Genomic DNA, 13,133 nt, shown 5'->3' on the forward strand with positions numbered 1-13,133 from the left:
ATGGAGAAATTTAGCGATCTTCTATGTATAGGAAGATGCAAGAGTCTGGGCTCGCTGAAGTAATTTCTTTCATATGTGTCTAGCTATCTGGGACCAATCCTGCTTTCTTTATTGTTCACATACGAATTTCTTGATACCTTGTTTAAGGTAAGGGGTGGCCAGTGTGGAGGAAGGCCTCCTCTCCTCTCCCCAGCTGCTCAACAGGGAGGAAGTACCTGATGTCTTCCAGAGAGCTGGCTTTGTTTCACCTGGGCTCAGATATTTGCATTTGGAAAAGACTTGCTTCCCCCGGAGGGCTGTAGGGCTGAAAATATTTCATTTCACACATAGAGTCAAAATGTGATTTGCCAAGTCAGGGCTCAGGCACGCCTGTGTCCCTGCCCCAGAACAGAGGTTAAGACCAGAGTTGCGGTAATACGGTCCGTGGTCACTGCTCTTTCCCCAGGGGAGACACCCTTCTCCCCTCTGGATGACTCGTCCTGGAATTGAGACAAGGGCCCAGCCAGGTTTGGGGGGGGAGGGAGGAGGTGTTCTGGCCGCCCCCGGCCCCCTTGGCGCTCACCTGGCCCCCGCCCCTCCGCCCCCAGGCCTACGAGAAGCGCTTCCCCACCTGCCCGCAGATCCCGGTCTTCCTGGGCAGCGAGGTCCTGCGCGAGTCCCGCAGCGCCGACGGCGCGGTGCACGTGGTGGAGCGGAGCTGCCGGCTGCGCGTGGAGGCCCCGCGGCTGCTGCGCAAGGTGGGCGCGGAGGGGGTCCCTGGAGAACCGGGGGCCCCGCGGGGGAGGGGCTGGCAGGCGGGGACCTGGGACAGGGGGCGGGGTTCAGGCGTGGAGACACGCGTGTGTCAGTGCTTGGAGCGGGTTCTGGACTGCGGGCCTCCCGGGTCAGGGGAGAGGAGGGCCGGGGGCGCTGGGCTGAGGCTGGGTATTGTCCGGAGAACTAGGGCCAACAGCGAGTCCCAGGGCCCGGGAGGTGGGGGGAAGGGGTTGGAGTCAGGGGTCCCGGCGGGTGGGCTGGCGCCGGGCAGGGGACCAAGGGGCCACAAGTCCGGAGATTCCCCGAATTCAGAGTTCCAGGGATCCGGTCTGGGCTGGTGGTCAGGGTGAGACCTCGGGGTTTCCCGGGGTCCGGGGGTGACAGTCCTGGCATTCGTGCCCCCAGCCCTCCTCACCTCACGCCAGCCTGCACACCCTGCTGTCTCTTTCCTGCAGATCGCAGGCGTGGAGCACGTGGTCTTCGTGCAAAGAAACATCTTGAACAGGAAGGAGAGGACACTCCTCATCGAAGCGCACAACGAGACCTTCGCCAACCGCGTGGTGGTGAAGGAGAACTGCAGCTACAGGGTGAGCCAGGGGCTGGCCGCCTGGATTGGATCCCCCACTCACCGGGCTGAGCCCAGAGGTCGGTGAAATCCTGGCGGCTCCCGCCCTCCCAGGGAGATGTCAGAGAGGATGCAGGAGTTCCTGACACCTGCAGTTCACAGACACAGCTGAAATAAAAACATATATTGTTATATATGGGGCTTCCCTGGTGGCTCAAAAGGTAAAGAATCCGCCTGCAATGCGGGAGACCCAGGTTCCTTCCCTGGGTGGGAAAGATCCTCCTGGAGAAGGGAATGGCTTACCTGTTCCGGTATTCTTGGAGAATTCCATGGACAGCCCATGGGGTCACAGAGTCGGTATGACTGAATGGCTAACACTTTCACAACAAATACATTTTAAAATATAGTATTTATGCATAATTTATGATATATTAAATATTTATTTAAATATATCACATATGCATACTTTGTTAAAAATCTATTTTATTTTTTACTTACTTTTTGGTTGTGCTGGGTCTTTGTCACTGCACATGAGTTTTCTCTAGTTGTGGCAAGCAGGGGCTACTCTCTAGTGTCCAGGCTTCTCCCTGCAGTGGCTTCTCTTGTTGCAGAGCATAAGCTCTAGGGTCCACGGGCTCAGTAGTTGTGGTGCACAGGCTTAGATGCCCAGTGTCGAGTAAAATCCTCCCAGACCAGGGATCAAGCCCACGTCCCCTGCATTGTCAGGCAGATTCCCAACCACTGGACCACCTGGGAAGTTCATCATTGTGTATGTATAATTTTTAAGGGACTGGAACTTTGGACTCACTTTCTTCAGGTCCCTCCTGAGAAGGCTGTCTTCTCTAAGGTTTAGACCTCGCATTGTTCTCTGGACAGAGCCCCCTGGTACTGCTGTGACCCTGGCCAGGTACTGCTGGTACCCCTGGCCAGGCTGTGACATGCTGCCCACTGCCCGCTCTGGCTGGGTCCAGGTCACCGAGAGCCCCCCGAGAGGGCATGTCATCCCCCACACTGAGCCTGTGTTGCCGCCCCTGCCTGGCTTTTCAGGTCCACCCTGAGAATGAAGACTGGACTTGCTTTGAGCAATCTGCCTCACTTGACATCCGGTCCTTCTTTGGCTTTGAAAGCGCCTTGGAGAAGATCGCCATGAGGCAGTACACGGCCAACGTCAAGAGGGTAAGAGGTGGGTTCCCTTGGTCATGGGAAGGAAGGTACACAGACCTTGGAGCCTGCAGACTCTGATCTGCAACCCTGAGACCCTTAACCTTCCTCAACCCCAGTGTCCTCATCTGTAGAATGGCTATTCTAATCAAGTCATATCACGTGGAAAGCACCTGCTCCAGCACAGGGAACCAGAGTCATTGTCCCGATGCTCCTGGGCTCTGCAGAGGGACTTTGTGTGGTGCTTGGTTTAAAGATCTCAGACCGTCACTGACTAGAGGCTTGTTAGTGCAGCAAAACAGGTGAACTTCATTTTACTTAAATTATATTTCTATTCACATGTTTTCAACAGAAAACTTATTCAATCGCTAAGTTGTGTCCAACTCATTTTTAACCCCGTGGACTGCAGTACACCAGGCTCCTCTGTCCTCTGCTATCTCCCAGAGTTTGCTCATATTCATGAACATTGAGTCGGTGATGCTATCTAACCATCTCATCCTCTGCCACCCCCTTCTCCTCCTTCCCTCAATCTATCCCAGCATCAGGTCTTTTCCAATGAGATGGCTCTTAGCATCAGGTAGACAAATAAAAATATGAAATATACAGTATTTTATAATATTAAAAAATATATTTATACATATGTATAATAAATATATAATGAAAGTGAAAGTGAAGTCACTCAGTTGTGTCCGACTCTTTGTGACCCCACGGACTGTAGCCTACCAGGCTCCTCTGTCCATAGGATTGGAATGGGTTGCCATTTCCTTCTCCAAGAGATCTTCACGACCCAGGGATTGAACCCAGATCTCCTGCATTGTAGGCAAACACTTTACCGTCTGAGCCACCAGGGAAGTCAATATATAACATTTAACATATAAATACTTTAAAATATAAAATATACAAATATAAAACTTACTTGTGGGCTATTACACTTTCTTCATTTGGGTCCAAGCCTTAGAAATTGGTGTGTATGCAGCATGCCCAGCACTTTTCCACTTGGACCTGCTCATTTCAACTGCTCTGTAGCCATGTGTCGGGCTGGGGTGGGAGCCAGTGATGGGCGACGCCCAGGCCCGCTTCTGCAGTACTGATGTGTCTCTGGCTTCCAGGGAAAGGAGGTGATCGAGCATTACCTGAACGAGCTCATTTCCCAGGGCACCTCTCACATTCCCCGGTGGACGCCTGCCCTCGCCCGAGAGGAAGACGCCCTCTCCCAGGCTGGGCAGAGGGAGCCCAGATCATTGGAGGTCTGTGGGCCCAGCAGTGCCCAGGACCCGGCTCCCGAGTCAGTCAGTACTGACGGTAGGTCTCAGGCAGCCGGCCAGGTCTGCCCTGGGAGCCACGGTGGGCCTGCTTATTCCTGGGAGGGGCTGGGGTGGGGAGGGTGGCCAGGGGTCCTCTTGGAGTCAGGCTCAGCTTCCTCCCTCCCTCAGCTGCTTTGCCCTCTTTCTGCTCCAGGACTGGCTCGTTTCTGCATCAGGAATGGGCTGATCTGCCCTTTCCTCGGGTTTTATTAGCATTCTAAATTAAAGGAGTAATGCATGATCATGATAGAAAAAATTCAAACTGCTCAGATGTGAAGTAGGAAGTAAGACTCCTTTCCTCTCCTGAGACTATCTAGGCACATATACATACATAATACACACACACACTTTTTATACACACACACACATGTGGAACTTACATTGATCAAATGAGAGTGTATATACATTCCACTTGATAATTTGCTTTTTTAAAAAATTTACTAATGTTGCTGGAACAACTTTTTGGATCAGTGCATGTGTTGTTGTACTTTGCAGTATTTTGTGGTGTGGTTGCACCATGATTTGTTAATAAACATTGATTATTTATTATTTTAATTATTTAGTCTTGTATTGATGGGCATGTAGATTGTTTCCATTCCTTTTTATTTTTAAATTTTATTTATTAATTTTTATTTGCACTACCCCCCCCACCCCCCCACACCACACCATGGAACCATGTAGCATGTGTTCCTGACCGGGGAGTGAACCCATGCCCCCTGCAGCGGAAGCACAGAGTCTTTATTTTTTTGTCTTGGCTGTGCTGGGTCTTCGTTGCTTCCCGGGCTTTTCTCTAGTCGTAGCAAGTGGGGGCTCCTCTCTATTTGTGGGGCACGGGCTTCTCGCTGCGGTGGCTTCTCTTGTTGTGGAGCACAGGCTCTAGAGCTCACGTCAGTTGTTGTGGCCTACCGGCTCAGTTGCTCTGAGATTTGTGGGATCTTTCCAGCCTGGGGATCAAACCTGTATCTCCTGCATCGGCAGGCGATTCTTTGAGCCTCTGAGCTACCAGAGAAGCCCCAAGCATGGAGTTGTAACTGAACTGCCAGGGAAATCTCTCCATTCTAATTTTAAATACAAATAATGTGGTACCTCTTTGTGCTTAAGGTTTTAAAAAATATTTGCATGAGCATGTATATAGCATATAATTTTAAAAGTTGATTTGCTGAGTCAAATATTATAGGCAACTAAAATTTTGGTACATTTACCAATTAGGCCTGCAAGAGGTTGTGCTAGTCAATGTTTCCACTATAAATGAGTAGCTGCATCTGTTCCTGACTTCACCCCAGCTACCCCAAGACTATTAGTAAATGCTTTAAACTTCTGAAAGGCAGGCTGACCACTGGTGAATTAGTGACCACTTCTTCTTTATGAGTGAGGTCACGTTTTATTTTTTTATGTTTGGTGACTGTTTCTTCTTTCCTTTCTTCTTCTTCTTCTTTTTTTTTGTGTCTGAATTTCTTTTTTTTTGTTCTATATCCATTTTCCTATTTTCTCATCAATTTCTTATTGTTTTGTGAGAACTCTTTGCATATTAAAGCAATTAGCCCTTTGTCATATTTCTGACTTTTATTGACCTGGAAAACATTCACAATAATTTGTTAAAGGAAAATACCTGGGACACAAAATTGCACATGCCCCATGAATCCAGTTTTAACCGTATGCACTAATGCTCACAATGATTGTTTTCTCTTTGGGGCCATTGAAATGTAAGGGCTTGCCTGATGCAGAGATATATCATGTAACCAAAAATATATCTGGGGGGCTGTGTTTAGGGACAACAAAATTCATTCATTCAACCAGTATTTATTCTGCACCAGCTGTGTGCCCTAACTAGCTGCTGTTGTACATGTGCTTTTAAAATATTTTAAAAAATTTATACAATACCTGCCCTTCTTCTGCCCCTTCCTGTCTGCGCTGTCCACCAGCAGAGCTGGTTCTCAGGATGGCTGGTGGGAGGCAGGGTCCTGCCCCTTCCACACTCTCTATCACTGAGCCTTTGTGCTCAGGAGAAAGGGCCTCACATCTTCCTGGAGGCCGGAAGGAAGCTGGTGTCTCCTGCCTCACCTGTGTTTCCTCCCTCATCCCCGCCTTGCCCTCTCCCCATCTGCAGCATCTCCACTTCTGACCACTCTGAGGGGTTGCAGAGTCTGGGTGGTTCCCCTCGCAGCATCCATTTACCCAGGTGCCTACTGGCGTGGTTGTCATGACCACCAGCCCTGACCTCTTTTTGTTCTGGGGGAAATGCTGGGTCCTGCTTCTGGGTGTGCAGTCATTCCATTTGTTTTCTGACTGTGCCCTCCACACGTGGAGGAAGGACTGTGCCCACGGAGCCGGTGCTTTGTGGACCATCTCCACCCAGTGCTGAGGGTCGAGGATGCCCATATGCCTCACCATGCCAGCATCTGCCACCCCAGCAGTTAAGAGCAGATGACAGTGGGACTTCCCTGGTGGTCCAGTGGTTAAGAATCTGCCTTCCTGTGCAGGGGACGTGGGTTCCATCCCTGTTCGGGGAACTAAGATCCCACGTGAAGGTGAAAGTTGCTCAGTTGTGTCTGACTCTTTGCAACCCCATGGACTGTAGCCTGCCAGGCTCCTCTGTCCGTGGAATTCTCCAGGCGAGAATACTGGAGTGGGTAGCCATTCCTTCTCCAGGGGATCTTCCCAACCCTGGGATCAAACCCAGGTCTCCTGCATTGCATGCAGATTCTTAAGAAGTTGAGCTACCAGGGAAGCCCAATATCCCACATGGTATGGCCTAAATAAAACAAATACAAAAATAAATATTATAGTTCACATCTGCTAACTGCAAATTTTCAGTCCATCCCTCTTCCTCCCTCTCTCCCCCTGGAAACCATAAGTCTGTTCTCTACGTCTGTTTCTGTTTTGCAGAGAGGTTAATTTGTGCCATATTTTAGATTCCACATATAAGTGATACCATATTTTATTTGTTTGTCTTTCTTTTTTTTTTTTCCACTAGCGTGGGTTACCATAATCCTCCCCCAGGAGACATCCCTGACACAGGGATCGAACCCTCGTCTCCTGCAGCTCCTGCATCGCAAGTGATTCTTTACCCCTGAGCCACTGGGGAAGCCCTTGTCTTTCTCTTTCTGACTTACTTCACTTAGTATGATATTCTCTAGTTGCATCCCTGTTGCTGTAAATGGTATCGTTTTGTTGTTTTTTAATGGCTGAGTAATACTCCGTTGTATGTATGTGTTTACCACATCTTCTTTATCCATTCATCTGTCGATGGACGTTTAGGTTTGTTTCCATGTCTTGGCTATTGTGAATACTGCTGCAATGAACACTGGGGTGTATGTATCTTTTTTAATTAGAGTTCTGTCTGTGTGTATGCCCACGAGTGGGATTGCTGGATCACATCGTGACTCTACACTGCGTCTCCTGGGGAACCTCCACACTGTTTTCCATAGTGGCTGCACCAACTGACATTCCCAGAGGGTAGGAATGATCTTGATTTCCGAGAGTCAAAGGGGCATATCATTCACCACGGTGAGATCCAGCCCTGGCCTGAGTTTTCAGATCGCCTTGCAAATGGGTTGGAAACTCTAGATCTGAAGACCAGCGGCTCTTTGGTGAAAGGACTGCCCTACACTTGGAACTACATTTCGGATTCAAATTCAGCCAGGGAGGTGAGGGTTCCAGAAAGGGTAGACAGTGCAGTGTCTCCTGCTTGTTCTGAACCCCCTCTTCTCCTCCAGGGGACAAGCTGGACGCGGACTACATTGAGAGGTGCCTGGGCCATCTCACGCCCATGCAGGAGAGCTGCCTGGTCCAGCTGAGACGCTGGCTGCAGGAGACCCACAAAGGCAAGGTGGGTGGGGGCCGGGGCTGCAGCCTCTCAGCCTCAGGCATGGGGTGGGCAGGATGGGCCAGGTACGCAAGGCTGGGTGATTAGCAATGCCGGACACTTCTATCTCACCTTCTTTTTATTATGTCCTGTCTCATGCCTTCTGTACGTAGCACTGATAGTAGTGTTTCCCAGTCTCGGCACGGTTGACGTTTGAGACTGGACAGCTCTTTATGGGGGGCTGTCCTGTGTACACAGGGTGTCAAGCAGCATTCCTGGCCTTCACCCACGAGAGGACAGGGGCTCTTCTCCCCCAGCTGTGAAAACAAAAAGTGGCTCCAGACCTTGCCAGTGTCCCCTGGGGAGCCCAGTCACTGCTCTGTAGCCCTACGTTTACAAAACCACGCATACTGTTCTTTTCTAAGAGATTTTTTTTTTTAATTTACCATCTTAACAATTTGTTTTAAAGTTTTATTTGTTTTTGGCTGTTCTGGGTCTTTATTGCTGCATGGACTTTTCTCTAGTTGAGGCGAGCAGGGGCTACTCTAGCTGCAATGTGCGGGCCTCTCATTGCGGGGGCCTCTCTTGCCGCGGAGCACGGGCTCTGGGGCACGTGGACTTCAGTAGTTCGGCTCAGGGCTTCGGTAGTTGCGGCTCCCGGGCTCTGGAGCACAGGCTCAGTAGTTGTGGAGCACCGGCTCAGCTGCCCCGTGGCACGTGAGATCTCCCCGGACCGGGGATTGAACCCATGTCTCCTGCACTGGTAGGGGAATTCTTCACCACTGAGCCACCAGGGAAGCCCTCCACCAAGAGATGTAATGGCTTGGGAGGGTTGATTTTTGACTGCATGTGAACGTTGTCTTTAGACTCTAAGCCTCCAGCATCATGGTCCACCATGCATGTAGGTCCTGACCTTCAGCTCTGTTGAATAAGAGCTTCCAGCCTCGTTATGAGTTGCTCGCCCTTCCTCACCTCCCCCTACTGGCAGGCAGACAAGGGAATTACTTTAGTGTTGGGTTGGGAGCTTGTTTTCCCATCTGTAAAATGGGCACAACATTAGTGCACATGTGCATGTGTGTGCACAAGCACACACACACAGGACCAAATTACAAGTGACAATCTCAGTTTAGGGAATACCTTGCTAAGGGCGTTCTCCTCCCTCTCCCCTCAGATCCCCAAAGATGAACACATCCTTCGCTTCCTGCGGGCTCGAGACTTCCACCTGGACCGGGCCCGCGAGATGCTGTGCCAGTCCTTGAGCTGGCGAGAGCAGCACCAGGTGGACCTCCTCCTAGAGACCTGGCGACCCCCCGCCCTCCTGGAGGAGTTCTACGCCGGGGGCTGGCACTACCATGACGTAGGTGCGTCCCTTACCTGCATGACGGGGAGGGCACGCTGGGGTCACCACTGAATGTGCTTTGAATGCCCCTCTTCTTTTAGCAGCTTGTTATTTTCCCTTTTGGTTCTGCTGGGCATCTGGAGATGCCTTTGAGATGACGGCCAATGTGAAGGTGGAGCTGGGGTAGACATTTGGGCTTGAGATGAGATGGTTCTCCCAGGGGCAGGGGCAGCCCATCATTACTTATTGTCTGCAGAATACTGTGTTAGTGTCCTGGAGCTGCCATACCAAATGACCTCAAACTGGGTGGCTGAAAGAATAGAAATCCATCCTCTCATTGTTCTGGGGGCAAGAAATCTAAAATCAAGGTGTCAGCATGACAGTGGTCCCTCTGAAGGCGCTAGGGAAGGATCCTTCCTGCCTCTTCTGGCGTCTGGTGGCTCCAGGCATTCCTCGGCTTGGGGTCACATTCCCCGCCCCCGCCCCCATTCTCTGCCTCTGTCTTCACACAACCTCCCCCCACTCAGTATCTCGCTGTTCTCTCTCCTGGGCCCAAGCTGATCCAGCATGGCTTCATCTTGAGATCCTTAACTAATCATGTCAGCAAAGAACCTATTTCCGCACAAGGACACATCCTGAGGTTGTGGATGGACATGAATTTTGGGGCAACCCACTACAAATATCATCTCTGAGTTTTTCAAAGTGAAAGTGCCATTGAAGCCAGCACCTGTTACACTTTTCAATGTCCTTGTTCAAAATTAAAATATTAAAAATTCATATGTATTGATCAGGGCAAGTGCTCGAGTCTCCTGAAAAACTGGTTGGCACACTTGCTTTCAATATATAGTCGATCTTTGTTCTTCATGGATTCTGTATGTGTGAATTTGCCTGCTCATTAAAATTTACTTTTAACCCACAAATCAATGCTCAAGATGCTTTCACTGTCCTTCATGGATGGAGTGACCAAAAGAGTGCGTCCCTTCCCACCTGAGGCCAAACAAGTGTCCTTCTGTCTCCTTGGTTCAGCTCCTAATATAAATGAGTCTCCTTTCTGCAGTCTATTTAGTGCCATTACTTTCTTTTGTTTTTTTGCATTTTGTGTTTTTTTTGTGTGTTGATTTTGAGTCACGGGAAAGTGCTATGCTCCTAAGTGCAAGAAGGCTGTGATGTGCCTTATGGAGAAAATTCATGTTTGATAAGCTCCTTTCAGGCACGAGTTACTAATGAATCAACAACACAAACAAGATGTCCTCAAATAGAAACACACTCAAAACAAAGTTAATACTGGTCGACTGACAAAAATGTCATGGCCAGAGGCTGGCAGGAACTTAACCTCCTGTCTCGCCCAGTAGAAGTGGTTCTGTGTTTCCTGATTTAGTATTCGAGGTGACTTTATAGAAATTAACTACTGCAAATAATAAGAATTGATTGTATGTATATAATATGTATAAAATATTAAACTTAATATATATATACAGTACATATAGTATGTTATATATGGGCTTCCCTGGTGGCACAGACGGATGGTAAAGAATCTGCCAAAAAAAAAAAAAAAAAAAAGAATCTGCCTGCAATGCAGGAGATCTGGGTTCGATCCCTGGCTTGGGAAGATCCCCTGGAGAAGGGAGTGACTACCCACTCCATTTTTATGGCCTGGAGAATTCCATGGACAGAGGAGCCTGGCGGGCTACAGTCCATGGGATAGTAAAGAGTCGGACACGACTGAGCGACTTTCACAATATATATAGTGTGTTATATATATATACAATATGTGACTGAGCGATTGACCATGCACATATAGCATAATGTATCCTAAGCATTATGTAATTCTTTCTCCCATTTGTCCCCTCCTCCCTCCCCCCACCCTAAAGACGGCCGCCCACTGTACATCCTGCGTCTGGGCCACATGGACACCAAGGGCTTGATGAAGGCCGTGGGGGAGGAGGTGCTGCTGAAGCACGTGAGTCAGGGTCCCTGCTCCCGGGAGCCCCCACCCCGGGGTTGCCCGTGGCCGGAGCAGCCAAGAAAACGTCCACCAGCCCCTTCTCTGCCTTCTAGATTCTTTCCGTCAACGAAGAAGGACAGAAGCGGTGTGAAGGGAACACGAAACAGTTTGGCCGTCCCATCAGGCAAGAACCTGGGCCTGGGGTGGTGGGGGCACGCCCCCCCAAACAGTAAAAACAGCCAAGCTTCACTGCGCATGGATGCCAGGCCTGGCAGCCTGCTAGACACTTCACAGAGATGCCCTCCCCTAATTCTTACAGTGACCCTGATGAGGCAAGGTGTCCTTGTTCTTTATGGAGGGCGGAACCGAGGCTCGGCGTGGTGACGTCATCCAAGGCTGCTGAGCGGGGGTGGGGCGGAACTGGTCTTGGAACTTGGTTCCGGCTGGCTCCGGCTCATGGGTTTTCTGCCTGTGTCACGCAGCCTCCTGGCTTTTTGAGATTGGCTCTCCCACCCCCAAGATCCACCCTGGCCATCTCCCAGGCAGCTGGACCTTGCAGGTGTCGGGGCTCATCCAGTGACCCACCGCCCCCTCTGGCTGCCCCAAACTCCTATTCCTGAGTGGAGTTCCCCCACACCAGTCCTCACAGGGGTGTCACCCCCAAAGGCACTTAACCTTTCTGAGCTGGGGCTTCCTCTTCTGTAAACACTTCCTAGGGTTTTCTTGCGTGCATGCTAAATTGCCTCCATCAAGTCTGACTCTTTGTGACCCTATGGACTGCAGCCCACCAGGCTCCTCTGTCCATGGAATCTTCCAGGCAAGAATACTGGACTGGGTTGCCATGCCCTTCTCCAGGGGATCTTCTCAACCCAGGGATCGAACCCATGTCTCTTGCGTCTGCTGCATTGGTACTTTACCACCAGTATCACCTGGGAGGCCCTAGGGTTTCCTCATGGCTTATCAAAAAGAATGACTTAAGAGGGGATACCAGGGATTCCCTCACAGCTAGTCAGTAAAGGATCTGCCTGCAATGCGGGAGACCCTTCCTGGGTGGGAAAGATCCCCTGGAAAAGGAAATGGCAACCCACTCTAGTTTTCTTGTCTGGAGAATCCCCATGGACAGAGGAGCCTGGCGGGCTACAGTCCATGGGGTCGCAAAGAATCGGACACGACTGAAGCGACTTAGCAGGCAGGTACCTCTTTTCAACAATTATTAGTAACACATCGCTGACGTCCTGATGAGGACTCCGCCCACATCACTCAGCCCTCATGCACTTGAATCTGGGCACTCCGGCCTTGGTGCACGTGCTGAGAACCCCAGTGCCATGTGGCCTCCCCACGGCGGGAGGGTCCACGGGAGTGTCCCCAGTCCCTGCCCCAGTGGCTGCCTCACTGAGACTCTCTGTCTGTCCCTGTCCGTGGGCCCCTGGGTCCCTGCAGATGGTGCTGGGGGCTCTGAGGGGTGGCAGAATGAGGTGGAGTGAGGCGGGCATCTCTGCCACAGCTCCTGGACCTGCCTGGTGGATCTGGAGGGTCTCAGCCTGCGGCACCTGTGGCGGCCGGGGGTGAAGGCCCTGCTGCGCATGATCGAGGTGGTGGAGGGCAATTACCCCGAGACCCTGGGCCGGCTGCTCATCGTGCGAGCCCCCCGCGTCTTCCCCGTGCTCTGGACGCTGGTGAGAAAGAGCAAGGAGCCTGAGATGGGAGAGGATCCCTCTGGGATCTGCCTGTCTGATTATCCTAGATCAGTTCTTCTCAGTAACGGCTTGACTGAGGTTTAATTCATTTCCCATAGAGCTCACCCCTTCTGGGAGTGCCCTGGTTGCCTAGTGGTTAGGGTCCCGGGCTTTCACCGCTGTGGCCTGGGTTCAGTTTCTGGTTGGGGAGCTGAGATTCTGCAAACCCCTGGTCGGAAGCAGGACTCACCCAGCTGGCTGCAGTGGGAGTGTGACCCACTCTCAGGAGGGTGGGCAGGATGGAGCGGCCCCAGGGGCTGGCCACTGCTGCAAGCCCTGACTACCCCAGGGCTGGACGGACAAGAGGAGGGGATGTCCTTATTACGAGAGCCCCGTGAGAGCTGGCACAGGTAAGGAGGGTGCTTCCAGGGGCGCTGGAGCAGGGAGGGAGTGGGGAAAGTGGTACCCACCTCCCACTGCCTACACCACCCCCTCGCTGGCCGCACCAGATGAGAGCCAGCTTGCTGAGGCCCACAGGGACCCCCTCCCGGGGTGGGGTCTGAAGGAGTGTGACCCACCCAA

At 51.2% G+C, this 13,133-nt stretch overlaps 1 protein-coding gene across 1 annotated transcript in view; it reads left to right on the forward strand.

Moving 5' to 3' along the window:
* The window catches only part of SEC14L5 (SEC14 like lipid binding 5), a 37,012-nt gene that overhangs the window by 14,321 nt on the left and 9,558 nt on the right, over window positions 1–13,133 (forward strand). The window contains exons 3-11 of the mRNA XM_043914246.1: window positions 588–737; window positions 1,212–1,343; window positions 2,369–2,497; window positions 3,592–3,784; window positions 7,503–7,615; window positions 8,763–8,952; window positions 10,802–10,890; window positions 10,989–11,059; window positions 12,380–12,551. Coding sequence (XP_043770181.1) covers window positions 588–737; window positions 1,212–1,343; window positions 2,369–2,497; window positions 3,592–3,784; window positions 7,503–7,615; window positions 8,763–8,952; window positions 10,802–10,890; window positions 10,989–11,059; window positions 12,380–12,551 — 1,239 coding nt within the window. The remainder of the gene's footprint in view (window positions 1–587; window positions 738–1,211; window positions 1,344–2,368; window positions 2,498–3,591; window positions 3,785–7,502; window positions 7,616–8,762; window positions 8,953–10,801; window positions 10,891–10,988; window positions 11,060–12,379; window positions 12,552–13,133) is intronic.

Source organism: Cervus elaphus, chromosome 10 (assembly GCF_910594005.1).
Source record: "Cervus elaphus chromosome 10, mCerEla1.1, whole genome shotgun sequence".
Taxonomy (NCBI): Eukaryota; Metazoa; Chordata; class Mammalia; order Artiodactyla; family Cervidae; genus Cervus; species Cervus elaphus.